At 43.5% G+C, this 14505-nt stretch overlaps 1 protein-coding gene across 1 annotated transcript; it reads left to right on the top strand.

Annotated features, from left to right (window-relative positions):
• Window positions 1–282: 282 nt before the first annotated feature.
• On the top strand, window positions 283–7660 carry FBXO4 (F-box protein 4). Its single transcript, XM_079330311.1, has 7 exons — window positions 283–502; window positions 625–860; window positions 2453–2673; window positions 3696–3771; window positions 4286–4464; window positions 5266–5441; window positions 5978–7660. Exons 1-7 carry the CDS (start codon window positions 332–334, stop codon window positions 6065–6067), a joined length of 1149 nt encoding a protein of 382 aa, XP_079186437.1. The 5' UTR covers window positions 283–331; the 3' UTR covers window positions 6068–7660.
• Window positions 7661–14505: the final 6845 nt, after the last annotated feature.

Here is a 14505-nt window from a genome sequence, read left to right as displayed (position 1 = left end):
GGCGCGGCGCAAGGCGCGGTGCAGAGCGCGGTGCAAGGCGCGGTGCAGGGCGCGGTGCAGGGCGCGGTGCAAGGCGCGGTGCAGAGCGCGGTGCAGGGCGCGGTGCAGGGCGCGGTGCAGGGCGCGGTGCAGAGCGCGGTGCAAGGCGCGGTGCAAGGCGCGGTGCAAGGCGCGGTGCAAGGCGCGGTGCAGACCGCGGTGCAAGGCGCGGTGCAAGGCGCGGTGCAGGGCGCGGTGCAGAGCGCGGTGCAGAGCGCGGTGCAAGGCGCGGTGCGGCGCTGCCGGGGCCGGTGCCCCGGGGTCGGAGCGTGCGCGGCGCGGGGGCGGCGCCATGGCGGCGGGAGCGGAGCAGCGCGGCGCCGGCCTGGAGGCCGCCGTGCGGGGCGGGCTGCGCGTCCTCCGGGAGCGCTGGATGCGGGGCAGCCAGCGGGGCTCCGCGCCCGCCCCGCTGCCGGCGGCGCCGGACGGAGCGGAGGGCGAGAGCGGCCTGCAGGCGCTGCCGGTGAGCGGGGCCCGGCCGCACGGGCGGGGCGGGGATGGCGGGGCAGAGCGCCGCGTCGCGCCCCGTCCTTCTGCGCTGCTGGATCCGGGGGTCGCTAAAGCGCTGCTCTCGGTGGTTTTCAGATCGACGTGCAGCTGAGCATCATGTCCTTCCTCTCGCCCCAAGACCTGTGCCGTTTAGGAAGCACGAGTTGTTACTGGAGGGCAGCTGTGCAAGACCCGTTGTTGTGGAGGTATTTTCTCCTCCGAGATCTCCCCTCTTGGACATCTGTTGATTGGAAATCACTTCCAGATGAGGAGATTTTTAATAAAGCCTTTTCCGAGGACAGCGACAATGCACTGTATGATTACATGGCAGTGTAAGTATCTCCGTATTCTCTTACATAACTTCAAGTGTGCCTACAGCAGTAATATTCAGCCCACAGGCATGTTTCATATTCACTGAAACAAAGCTCTGCTGAAAGCTGCTGTTGAAACTTTGTTGTGTCTCAAATCCATTGCTTATTTTAGAAATACAATTTCCTGTTGCTCCATGGTCTGGTAAGCTTTTTCTGTTTGGAACTGAACAAGAATGTAAAAAATTGTAAAAAAGACAACACTAATGTTATAAAAAATTAAAGCTATTTGTAAAGTGTGCATCTACTGTGGCACAGAAATACTGTGTACTGTTGATCTTGATAAAGAAGTGTTCTTTGCTCTCAGGGCCACAGTTCATAAAAGTACCAAGAAGTCTTCAAAGTACAGCAAGTGAAGTTACTCTTGATTTTTTTTCATCTTATTTGAAAGACCTAATAATAAAAAACTGCACAGAGTGGGCACAAAATAACAAGTTGTATTGTTTTAGCTCTGACTGTCAAAGGTTCCAAGACAAAACTGGTTTCAGCTAGTATAGCTGAAAAGCATAGCAACACAATAAATATGTTTGGATGACTGAGAAGAACTCTTAAAACAAGTAGATTATTTTGTGATGATTTATTTTCTCAATTTCATTTGATTCTGTTAGTTTGCAGTAGTGGTCTGTGGATTTGTTTGGGATTTTTGTTTTCCAAAGGTCGTCCTTAATGCGTTGCTTTGTGGTAAATGCACTAACTTCTGCAGTCTCTATGCCTTTCATCCCCTGTTAACCGATGGGAACAGTACACCCAGAATTTGATGTGCAAAATATATACTGATTTTTAAATCGGATTTAAATCTGTTTAGGTCTGAATCACCTGTTTGAAACCACCTGTCACTGTTTCCATTCGTGTCCATGTGCACTTGGCAGTTTTGCTGATCTCAACTGAAACATTTCAGTGTGGGTATAAAGGAGCCCACATTTTTTTCTTGAAGAAGTTTGTCCAGCAGCAGCCTACTGTGACTCCAGAAGCAGACTGAAGCTGCTGCTCCAGGATGTCTGTCTGACTCCTGTTCTTCTCCCCAGTTACCAACCTTTCCACACCTTTTAGCATCCACACCAAACAAGCATATGAGTCTGCAGACAGAACTTGTCTCCTTCCACAGCTTGCATGCTCTATACCTACAGGGAAAATGGTTCTTTTCAGGTGGTTACTTGTTATAAACACAAAAGCAGTCTAATTAAGGCTTTAAATCCACTCACAAGGCTCATTATTTAAATTTTATTTTTAATGTGACTCTTTTTGCTGTGATGCTATTTTACCTGTATTATGTATTCAGTGAAGATGGGGAATTCGTGATTTTTTTTCTTTTTAAATAAACAGATTTGTAGATAGAAGGTCCAAAAAGCCAGTATTTGGACTTCAAAGGAACTGATCCTTTTGCCTGCTTTATACTGATCCTTGAAACCATCAGGCTGAAACTTTATAGTTTCTGACCTATGCTTTGAGTTGTAGCAGTAGCAAAGCATAAGAAGTGCAGGACCTAAGTTAATTTGTTTGATTAATACCTCTTTTGTATTTTGTTTTTAATTTCTAGTTGCATGTATTTTACACAGATATAAAAGGAGCTGTCCTCAGGGCAGAAGAAGTTTGAAATCGAGCCGTCCCCGGTATGGGGCTGTGACTTCCTTTTTGCAATCACTGGTCACTCAGGCAGAACCTCGCTTTGCTATGTTTGGGCCAGGTTTGGAAGAGCTGGACAACTCTTTAGTACAAAAGATGATGACATGCCCAGAAATTCTGCTGGTAGCTGGCCTACCTCATAGACAAATTCATGGTAATGATGGTTTTGGCTTTTGGACTTCTTATTTGGTAAATAGATAGAATGCTAAAAAACTCCAAGGAAGAAATGAAGAAAATTAATTACTCTTTTGCTGTCCTTAAAACTCCATAGAGTCATGGTAAAAACAAAACATTTTCTCTCTGATTTGTTCAGAAGGATAAATGCAATGAATATTTGGGACAAACTAATAGCTTCAGTGAATTTACAATTAAATTTGGACATTGTCAGAAGAATCATTTTGCTTCTTGTACTTCTATTTCCATCCAAAATTCCGTGTTACTGCTGCTGTTGTAATTGATATATGCAGACAGGCCTTTCTTTCAGTACTGCTTGCAGTAAGTGGCTAAAAAACACATTTGTGATTCTACACAGTAACTCAAGGCTGATTCTTATATGATTCAGTATTCTAATATCAAATTATGTAAATTTTACTTAGAAGAGTTACAGGAACTGGTGAGGGATTTTTTTTGGTGTTTAGAAGAGTAGCTTTGAAAGTCTAATTTGACTTCAGTCCAAGTCAGAGACAAAAATGAGTTACTTTTTAACCAATGGTTCTTTCAGCACAACAGAACTTGAATAATTAAATTGTATTTCTAGGAAGCGTGACAATGATTATTAGTGGGTTTTTTATTTCTCTCATGTTTTTTGCATAAATTGCCATATGTTTTTCATATGTTTTTTTCAAATGCAGCTTGTCATAAGCAAACTGGAGCCTTTTCTATGCCAGTTTCAGCTAATAAAGACAAGTCTGGCTCCTTTCTGATTTAGATTTCTAGGTTCAAGTATGAAGTATGGAAATGGTTTTATACCATTGACTTGATTTTTCATGAAATTAAAAGTCTAATCAATTGGAGCATGTTTAAAGTTTAACTGTAAAATAGTAAATCTGCTATCCTGAACAGCTATATGTAGCTTTGAATATATTAATTTTGTGGCAACACTGGAATTTTTGAACTCCAACTTGATTTCAGTGGCCAAATAGCTGTAATCTCATAGATTTATTTTTTCCCCTGTAGGAATTGGATCAGGAGTCAGTTTTCAGTTTAACAACAATCAAAAATTCAATATTGTAACACTGTATTCCACCACAAGGTAAGATAAGATCTGTTCTCCACCTAATAAAAAATGCAGTTTCTCATTTATTTCCGATGTTTCTTCATATTCTTGTCATGTGACTTTCATGTGCATTTTCTCATGCATGGATATCCCTTATAAATTGAAGTTTCAATGCATGCCTTTGTTTTTCCTTTCTTTTTTCAACCACTAAGTTTCACATGGAAGTAATAAAGCTTTTCCAAACAGTATGTATACCAAAGGTGTACAACAGGTACATTACAGGTGCTTCTATCCCTCTTCATACCTTGGTTGAGTCCTTTTTGAAACACTCCATAAACTCATCCTGGAGTATATTTTCATAAGCATCTTGCAGATTGCTAGCCATCTCTGTATGTGCACTCAGAAAGAATGGAGGGCAGGAGGAGACAGGGAGAAATGAACCATTTTTTCTGGCTCAGCCCATTTCCCTGTCCCTTTTCCTGCGCTGCCTAGACTTTCAAGATTCAGTTTTGGCATTCTCAGTTGACCTGACAACTGAAATATCTTTCAGTGTGGAAAGGAGGAGAGCAAGGGAGGAGCAAGCTGTTGCTGTGAATAAGATGTTTTACCAAGAGAACAGCACAGTAGGTAATCAGCAAGCCACACACTACAGTGTAATAGCTCAAGTGAAGAAGGTGTGCGAAGTAGTTGATGGATTCATTTATGTTGCTAATGCAGAAGCTCATAGAGGTAAGGGGTTTCTCTTTATATTTCGTGAATAATAGAGTGTTAGATTACAAAGAATATGCAATACATCAAAATCCACGTTCTGATCCTTTCAAAATCTGCTATTTCTTCATGGCTTATCCTGTTGAAGAGGTCTCCTGTTGTAGACGCTCTTTCATCAACCTGTTGGGGTTATGGCCTCTTGTTTTGTCTGTGGCACACACTGATCCAGTTGCTATCTAAATTACATGTGGGACATTATCTGGATTAAAACACAAAACAAAAAAACTAACAAAAGCCTTGGGTATGCATAGGAGAAATTTGAAAATACATTGTGCTGTAATAGTCTGGAAATAACCCTTACCAGGAAAACAGTAAAAAACGCAATTATTCTGAATCAGTTTAGTTTTGTAAGATGATAATCCAAATAACAGTTATGGCAATTGTCTTTGTATTCATAAGCTTTGAATGCTCAGAGAAGAGGCAAAAAACTTTGAAGGGATACACTGAGAAAAGTGCTTCAGTAGGGAAGAGCTTCTGACTGCAGCATATCAGTATTTCTGAATGGCTTGTTGTAATTTTGATCTTGGTGAGGTACTTAGAAAACACTCTGATGTTAGGACTGAAAAAGGCTTCCTGTAGAATCTGTGGAGATCTTTAACTAACATAAGGGCAGGTGAGTAAGTTGTGATAAGCAAAACAAGCATTTGGTCCTTCCAGCCCTCTGTCTCTGAAATTAAAAAAAAAACAAAAAAAAAAAAACAAAAAACCAGAACACCTTGTATTTGCATATACTTCAGACTCATATTGAAAATTGTTTCTTAGAACACGATCGTCAGGAGGAGGTGGCTCGTTTTTTGGCAATGATTGATCCAGCACTTGGGCCTCCGAACAGACCTCTGCTGGTTTTGTCCTGTGTGTCTCACCTTGGTGTGAGAAGAATTCCGTGTGTTTATGTGGCACATCAATTGCAACTAAATCTGCTGCATCAGCCCTGGATGGTACTTCCTCTTAAACCCTTGTTTTCTGTTCCTCTGTGTTTTAAGGCTCTCAGGTTCCTTAACTATACCTACCTAAGCAAGTATGCAGCTTTCAATACTAGTACATGAGCTTTCCATTTAAGTGAAGGATTTTGTTTCTCTTGTCCTCTAAGATGAATCATTATCCTGTCTGAACACAGGGAGCTAAGTTACTTGCCCAAAAGCACTCAGGAGACTTCAGATTGAGCTAGAATGTCAGGAAGGACAAATGATGATCTTGAAGGGAGTAAAGAAGCTTCAGTTCATTTAAATCTGAATTTCCTGAATCACATATATTTTTTAATACTTTTATTGAGTTGCAATAATTTTTGTTTCTTTTCTTAATCTTATAAAACCTTTTCTGTATAAGGAACCTTTGCACTAGTGATAAAAATTTAGATTTGATATATGAGTGTATTTTGACTTTACAGATAGACACAGAGTGATATTAAAATACTGTTAGATCCTGTTAATGTTTATCTCTAATACATTAACTATTTTTAATGTTATTTTCACAGATGCAGGACACTGTAGCTGCAACTTTAGATGGACTGCTAAATGGAATTGAGTGGCTCTTGGAAGAAGCAAGTTGTAAAAGTGCTCAGTAATAGAATTAGGCATTGTTGCACTATATAAACTCTTTGGTGTTTTCCATTTCAGTTGAAGTAAGAATTTTGTCCTTCCTGCCAGAGTACTGCCAGAAGGGAAAAGTAAAAGGCAAACCTGCATATATTTCACTGCACATACTTAAATCCTTAACATCTTTCCAGCTATAGTCCTGAATTAGAAGTACAAGTAGATTGCCTGTATTCCAGCTCCAATGAAGAAGTGGTTTAGAGTCCATCTGTGTGTTTTGTTTTGTTTTCTCTTCTTTCAACCAGATGCCTTTAGAGTACAGTCTTTCCCAGTATATCTGATGGTTCAATATTTTCTGTAAATATATATGTGACACTAGATTAGATTGTCATTATATATGCAGTGGCCTGACCAAAGAAAACATGCTGTAGGTTGTACAGTAGGAGGTTGAAAAAAAGACAGTAACTTTTGATTTCAGGGAAGTGAGTTCTCCTGTATTTTTCTAGAAAACATGTCTAGATAAAAAAGAGTAGGGGGATTTTCAGCCCAGACCAAATTTCTTAGAAGCAAACAAACACTGCTGCATATGAATTATTGTTTCTTTGTTGTGATCTTACTTGCTCACCAGTCATGACAGACTTCAGAATCTTTTTCTTTCTGTTGCACTGAAATTAATAGCTTGAACTGGATATGCTCTGATGACACAAACAAATGTTAAATAGGATCATTGATGACTTTGTTGCATACAGACTATCAAGTTTTCCAAATAGTTGTGGCCATTTGCAGATGTAAATTATACCTGTCTTGCAATTTCCTACACAGTTGCAAGTAGTTTTATGAAAAGCAAAGCAACATTTTAAAGTTGTAATTGTGTTTTCCATCTTGGTGTCTTTGGGGATAGTTGTAATCTTCTACCTTTTCATGGTTTTATTACTGTATGAATGTTCAGAAGCTTTGCAACTTTTCTTGGGTTTTTTATTTTGCCTGGCCATTAGTTTGCTTTATTCTGGGCTTCTTTCTATTTTCTCCTATCTTCATGAAAATTCAGGTGTTTCACAGTTACTATTTTTTGGTACCTAGATAAATGATTGCATGGCACACATACAGCTGTAACTGCCCTCAATCTGGCATACTAGAGTGATGATCAATACAGTCATGTCAGAAACATTCCATTGGATAACATGTTTGGGATTTTTTTAATGAACTAGACAGTATCTCTTTTTTTTTTTTTTTTTTTTTTTTTCATCTTTATGCTCAATTGATTGATCTTTCTAGGTATTTCTTATGTATTTCAGGGGAAAATCCAAAGGAATATATATATATATATATAATGAAAATTCTGTGGGTTATCCTTTCCTTTTTTTTTTCCAATAGTGTATGCATGTTTTGCCCTTTAAAATAGAGCAGACACAAAGGATTTATGCATGCTTGGGATAAAATTCCATGCTTTGTGACTGGGTGTATGTGATTTTCATCCTAATCACATTAATTTCATAGTGGTATATATGTAGGGGATTGAATTCAGCAGCCTGATTCTGTATTAGCTACTACAAATATGGGGGAGTTATGGAAGATCCTCTTTTTACTTTCTTCATAAGGAATAGATAATTTTTAAAAGAATGATATTTAGAGTCTTCCTATGTGTGTTAAGCCCCCTACACATGTGCACATGTGCTCACACACTGCAATCATGCTGTCATAACAAATTACCATTGTCATCAACAGTCATTAATGAGCAAGGTTTTTGTATGTTACCAGTTTAATTAACTCACTGTAATTTCAAAAGGTTAGAATAATGTAGAGTACATAGTTTTTCTTAAAGAACATCAGCTAGATTAACTTAAAGCTAGGATACCTTTAAGAATTACAAGTTTAAAGGGTGCAGTCTAGAAAACAAACAGTGGGAATGAGAAGTCTATGCAGTCACAGAGCTCCGTGACTCCAGAGCACCATGACATGCCATGGTGGATCAGCACAGGCAGGGACAATGAGCATGTACACTGTCCAGAGGAGCAGCTGAGGTGCACAGAGATGTGCTGTAGAGGAGGCAGCCAGCTCGTTGAGCATACATACAGCAAACAGTGCAGAAATGCACCGCAAATTTACATTTGACAATTTCTACTATTTAAATTCCCGAGTCTGCTGAATTCAGAAGCCTATAAATCATTTAAGCTTGGGACTATCATTGTTAGAAATTCAAAAATCATTGGGTATGGGATATTAGAACAGAACTTGAGTGTATCTTAAAATTTTTTAATGTAAAAAGAAAACCACTTTTTAAAAAGTCTAATTGGTTTTGTATTTATCAGGGTAGATGCAACTGTGATGCATTTGTGAAAAATCAAACCAGGATCTGGATCCCGGGAATCTTGTTTTTCTAGGGATGAAGAATTCTAACAGCACTAGAAAAAATACTACTTTCCTGCCCACTGAGGCAGGATGTTTATCTAAACAGTGGTCACAAAATGAAAGGTTAAAATGACAATACATGTGATTTATAGGAAAACTCAGTTACTGAGGCTTCACTTGAGCAGGTTTCCAAAAAAGTGTCTATGAGGACAACTCTTTGAAACTCTTTGAAACTTTGAATAACAACTCTTTGAAACTTTGAATAACAAAAAATGCCTGCTGCCAGCTCTAGAGCAGTGCCTTGGGGCACCTGTCAGGCTCTCAGGACAGTGGCAGCACACTGTCACTGGTGAGAGGTCTTGCAGGTTATGATGATGATGCAGCAGCCCTGGATCTAAGCAGGAATGTCAGGACTCTTCTAGCTGCAGCTTTAAAGGGAAGCTGTGGCTCTCTGTAGGATGGCATTGCTGATCTGCATCAGCATTGATGCTCTCCAGGCAGCATCCCTACACCCTTTGCCAAAATTGTTACAAGTAATCAATTGCGTTCCCTGCTCAGAGGTGCAAGGAAGCAGGTGTAGTTATAGAAAAACCTGTGGAAAAATCGAAATGCTTTTCAAAGACTTATAGATGGGGAATGTGCTGCCTCTTAATTTGGTGGGTGTTGTCAATATCACTTTGTATGGTACCATGAATATTGCAGCTAAAAAGAATAGATGGGGTCATTGTCAGGAAGATGTATTGGAAATAATTGCTGGTATTATTGCAAAGTGATTGATGTCTGTGATTTAGTCTGTTCTACTGGTTCTGGATAATTACTTTACTCAAATAAATGAATAGAGAAATAACATTCTTTGTTCAGTTACAGAAGGTATATTACAGCTAGAGCCTGTGCTTAAACCTCAGAGGATGTCTGAACAAAGGCTACCCTCAGTTGCCTTATGGGGATAAAACTACAACCAAGAATGAAGGTAGTAGGCATAGAGCAGAAACCTAGCAATGTGTCATCTAGATGTATCATTTCTAGTGACTGGACATGAGATATATTTTCTGAGTCTGTAACGTATTTGTTTTTCAGATACGAAAGCAGTCATGGTATCTTGTGTTTATTAAATCAGACTAATAATTTCTCCTTTTTTTGTGTGGCTGTTTCTCTTCTTTTTACAAATTTTAAAAGCCCAGCTCATTTATAATCTCCTTATGTAGGTGAATCTTGGTTTCTCTTTATCAAATTCCCTGTACCCACTTTTTTTTTTTTTTTTTTTTTTTTAATTTCTGCAGTGCCTACTGTTCTCAGCCAGAGGCATGGGAGTAACTTGAGCAAGGTACTGTGTTGGGGTTGAGCAAGAGGAAGGCTTTTGCGTAAAGCCATGGGGAAAATCCCCTTAGCTATTGTGAGTAGAAACTCACCCACATTGCCCCCTGGGAGTTCGTTAATATTTCTAGCAAGTTCTGTGTTTCCCCTGTTGCTATTGGTTCATGTTTGCTGCATTAATTTTAATATTCCTGATGGTTGTCCCCATTGGACCCTCAGACTCCGCCCTCAACCTACCTGTCCTGGTTTGAAAGGACAGGTGTCTGCCAGTAAGGGCAGAAGTTTCCCTTTGGAATAGAGACTTTAGTTCCATTCCCCCCCTAAGTATTATAATTGTTTGAATCAAGGACTCTGAGGCAGAGCTAAGGGGGTGGGAATAACAGCTCTTTTACTAATATATCTAACTGTACAAGCAGAAAACAATAACAGTTAAAATTGCTAACAGAACGAAATAGATAACTCGGTGTCAGTCCCTTTAGATGCAAGCACGCTGTCTCTGTGCTTAGTCCACAGTTCTGATCTGCTGAGGGCAGACGGGAACAGAGGCAGGAGGGGGGGGGGGGCGGCAGTGGCCACGCCGGTCTCGGTGGGAACGGGCTGGAGCGGCGGCTCCTCGCTCACCGTGTGTGTCCGGGGGATCAGTTGTGTCCGCAGAGGCAGGAGGCTGGAACAGGGCAGATGCAGGGCAGGTGGTCGCAGAGGGTCTGGCTCTCCTGTGCTCCGGCCGCGTTGGCTGAAGATCCCGCGCGTCCTGCTCCGAGCTCGCCGGAAACACGAGTCCCCTCCCGGAAGCCTCAGAGGCCCCTCCGGGAGCCGTTCCCACCCACCCCTTTTGTCTGGAACCATCAGGGACCCTGGGTGTAGCCCGGTCAGCTCCATTGGCATGATAATGGGAAAAATTATTTCAATTGACACAGTAACAGAAAAACACTCAACCCCCAACTTTATCCACCCCGAATTTTTTCCATGCCAACATGCTACATCATATTGAAACCTTTAAATTATATACATACATGTAGTTACAGGCACAGTATCATAGATAGTTCACCCTAGAACAAGGTCCCCTTGGGGTATGCATCGGGTCTTTCCATCCTTTTGTATCACTCACCAAGTGCAACCTGGTCTTTGAGCAAAAACCACCCCACGAACAGGATTGTCTTTGCTGGAAGCAGAGTTCACCCAGACAGTTTTCCCTAACATGTCTCTCAGGTGTACCACTGGAACCTTATCTCCATCTGCTGCTCCTAAGGGCTCTGACTGGGCAGGGCCTGCTCGGTTAGTGGAACCTCGGGTATTCACTAACCATGTGGCCTTTGGTAGATTGATTTTCCAGTTCTTGAAAGTGCCCCCACCAAGTGCCTTTAAGGTGGTTTTAAGCAGACCATTGCACTGTTCGACTTTCCCAGCCGCTGGTGCATGGTAGGGAATATGGTACACCCACTCGATGCCGTGTTTTTTAGCCTAGGTGTTTATAAGGCTATTTTTGAAATGAGTCCCATTGTCTGACTCAATTCTTTCAGGGGTACCATGCCTACAGAGGACTTGTTTTTTCAGGCTCAGGATGGTGTTCCGAGCAGTGGTGTGGGGCACAGGGTAGGTCTTTAACTATCCAGTGGTGGCTTCCACCATGGTCAGCACGTAGTGCTTGCCTTGGTGGGTCTGAGGCAGTGTGATATAGTCAATCTGCCAGGCCTTTCTATACTTATATTTGGACCATTGCCCCTCATACCAGAGGGGCTTCACCCGCTTGGCCTGTTTGATGGCAGCGCACGTGTCACAGTCATGAATAACCTGAGAGATGCTGTCCATGGTTAGATCCACCCCTCGGTTTTGTGCCTACTTATAGGTGGCGTCTCTGCCCTGATGGCCTGAGGCATCGTGGGCCCATTGAGCCAGGAACAGTTTTCCCTTGTGTTCCCAATTTAAGTCTATCTTTGAGACCTCTATCTGTGCAGCCTGATCTACCTGCTTGTTGTGCCTGTGTTCTTCATTAGCCCGACTCATGGGAACATGGGCATCCACATGACGGACTTTCACGGGGAGCTTCTCTACCCGAGTAGAGAAGTGGCAATGTCTTTCCACTCATCAGCAGCCCAGATTGGTTTTCCTTTATGCTGCCAGTTAGCCTTTTTCTACCTTTCCAGCCAACCCCACAGAGCATTGGCTACCATCCATGAATCAGTGTAAAGGTAGAGCTTTGGCCATTTCTCTCTCTCAGCAATGTCCAAGGCCAGCTGAACAGCTTTGAGTTCAGCAAGTTGACTCGATCCACCTTCTCCTTCGGTAGCTTGTGCAACCTGTCGTGTGGGGCTCCATACGGCAGCTTTCCACTTCCGGTTCATCCCCACAATGCGGCAGGAACCGTCGGTGAAAAGGGCGTAGCGTGTTTCATCTGCTGGCAGCTGGTTGTACGGTGGAGCTTTTTCAGCCCGGGTCACTTGCTTTTGCTCCTCTTCATCAGCGAGACCAAAATTTTTACTTTCTGGCTAGTTTGTAATTATTTTTAAAATCCCAGGGCGATTTGGGTTACCAATACGGGCGCGCTGCGTGATGAGGGCAATTCACTTGCTCCATGTGGCGTCGGTGGCATGGTGAGTAGAGGGAACTTTTCCTTTGAACATCCACCCCAGCACTGGCAGTCAGGGTGCCAGGAGAAGCTGTGCTTCTGTGCCAATCACCTCTGAGGCAGCTTGAACTCCCTCATAGGCAGCTAAGATTTCCTTCTTTGTGGGAGTGTAGTTGGCTTCAGATCCTTTGTAGCTTTTGCTTCAGAATCCCAGGGGTTGGCCTTGGGTCTTACCAGGCACCTTCTGCCAAAGGCTCCAGGACAGACCATGGTTTCCAGCTGCAGAGTAGAGCACATTCTTTACCTCTGGTCCTGTCCTGACTGGGCCAAGGGCCACTGCATAAGCGATTTCCTGTTTGATTTGGGTGAAGGCTTGCTGCTGTTCAGGGCCCCAATGGAAATCGTTCTTCTTGCAAGTGACCTGGTAGAGAGGGCTTACAATTTGGCTGTACTTAGGTACGTGGATTTTTTAAAAGCCGATAGCACCTAGAAAAGCTTGTGTCTCCTTCTTGCTTGTTGGTGGAGACATTGCAGTGATCTTATTGATGACCTCAGTGGGGATCTGGCGCCGTCCATCTTGCCACTTCACTCCCAGGAACTGGATCTCTCGAGCAGGTCGTTTGACTTTGCTCTTTTTAATGGCGAAACCGGCTCCCAGCAAAATCTGGATGATCTTCTCTCCTTTCTCAAATACCTCCATTGCTGTGTTCCCCCACACAATGATGTCATCGATGTACTGCAAATGTTCTGGAGTCTCACCCTTCTCCAGTGCAGCCTGGATCAGTCCGTGGCAGATGGTGGGGCTGTGCTTCCACCCCTGGGGCAGCCGGTTCCAGGTGTACTGCACACCCCTCCAGGTGAAAGCAAACTGAGGCCTGCACTCTGCTGCCAAAGGAATGGAGAAGAATGCATTTGCAATGTCAATGGTGGCATACCACCTTGCTGCCTTGGACTCCAGCTCGTACTGGAGTTCCAGCATGTCTGGCACGGCAGCGCTCAGCGGTGGAGTCACTTTATTTAATGCCCGGCTAGCTCAGTCGGTAGAGCATGAGACTCTTAATCTCAGCGTCGTGGGTTCAAGCCCCACGTTGGGCACCAAAATCTGTCCTGGTTTGAAAGGACAGGTGTCTGCCAGTAAGGGCAGAAGTTTCCCTTTGGAATAGAGACTTTAGTTCCACTCCCTCCCTAAGTATTATAATTGTTTGAATCAAGGACTCTGAGGCAGAGCTAAGGGGGTGGGAATAACAGCTCTTTTACTAATATATCTAACTGTACAAGCAGAAAACAATAACAGTTAAAATTGCTAACAGAACGAAATAGATAACTCGGTGTCAGTCCCTTTAGATGCAAGCACGCTGTCTCTGTGCTTAGTCCACAGTCCGGATCTGCTGAGGGCAGACGGGAACAGAGGCAGGAGGGAGGGGGGTGGGGCAGCAGCGGCCACGCCGGTCTCAGTGGGAATGGGCTGGAGCAGCGGCTCCTCGCTCACCGTGTGTGTCCAGGGGATCAGTTGTGTCCGCAGAGGCAGGAGGCTGGAACGGGGCAGATGCAGGGCAGGTGGTCGCAGAGGGTCTGGCTCTGCTGTGCTCGGCTGCGTGGGCTGAACGATCCCAGGCGTTCTCCTCCGAGCTCGCCGGAAACACGAGTCCCCTCCCGGAAGCCTCAGAGGCCCCTCCGGGGCCGTCCCCACCCACCCCCTTTGTCTGGACCCATCAGGGACCCTGGGTGTAGCCCGGTCAGCTCCATTGGCATGATAATGGGAAAAATTCTTTCAATTGACACAGTAACAGAAAAACACTCAACCCCCAACACTACCTTTTATATACACTGTATCCCCCTGGCCCTCGCCTTTTTAGCTCACCGCATACTGTGTTTGGCTTCTGTATGTTTATTGTTTTGAATGTTAAATCCCCTTTTGTTTTCTGGTCACTAAATTGTGCCCATCTCTTCTTATTCACTGCCCTCAGACTTTTGCTGGTTGCTCCAAGGTAGCACACGACCATACCATCCTAGCCCAGAGTGCTACAGGTGGTGCCTGAACAGGGACACCTGATATGCAGGCAACATGTTGGAGTCAGCCAAAGTCCCTTAAGCTGACTAGGCCAATTTCTCTTCTCAATTTTGGGATCGGGTGAGGATCCAACCTAGCAAACAGCCGAAGCACACAGCTTGGGTGTTTGAGGGAGGGCAGCCCAAGCAACTGGGGAGATGTTGGGCCCCAGTGAAGGTCCCTGTGGTGAC

Source organism: Erithacus rubecula (genome assembly GCF_903797595.1).
Source record: "Erithacus rubecula genome assembly, chromosome: Z".
NCBI lineage: Eukaryota > Metazoa > Chordata > Aves > Passeriformes > Muscicapidae > Erithacus > Erithacus rubecula.
The sequence above is the reverse complement of the archived record's forward strand: the minus strand, read 5'-3'. Positions and strand labels throughout refer to the sequence as shown.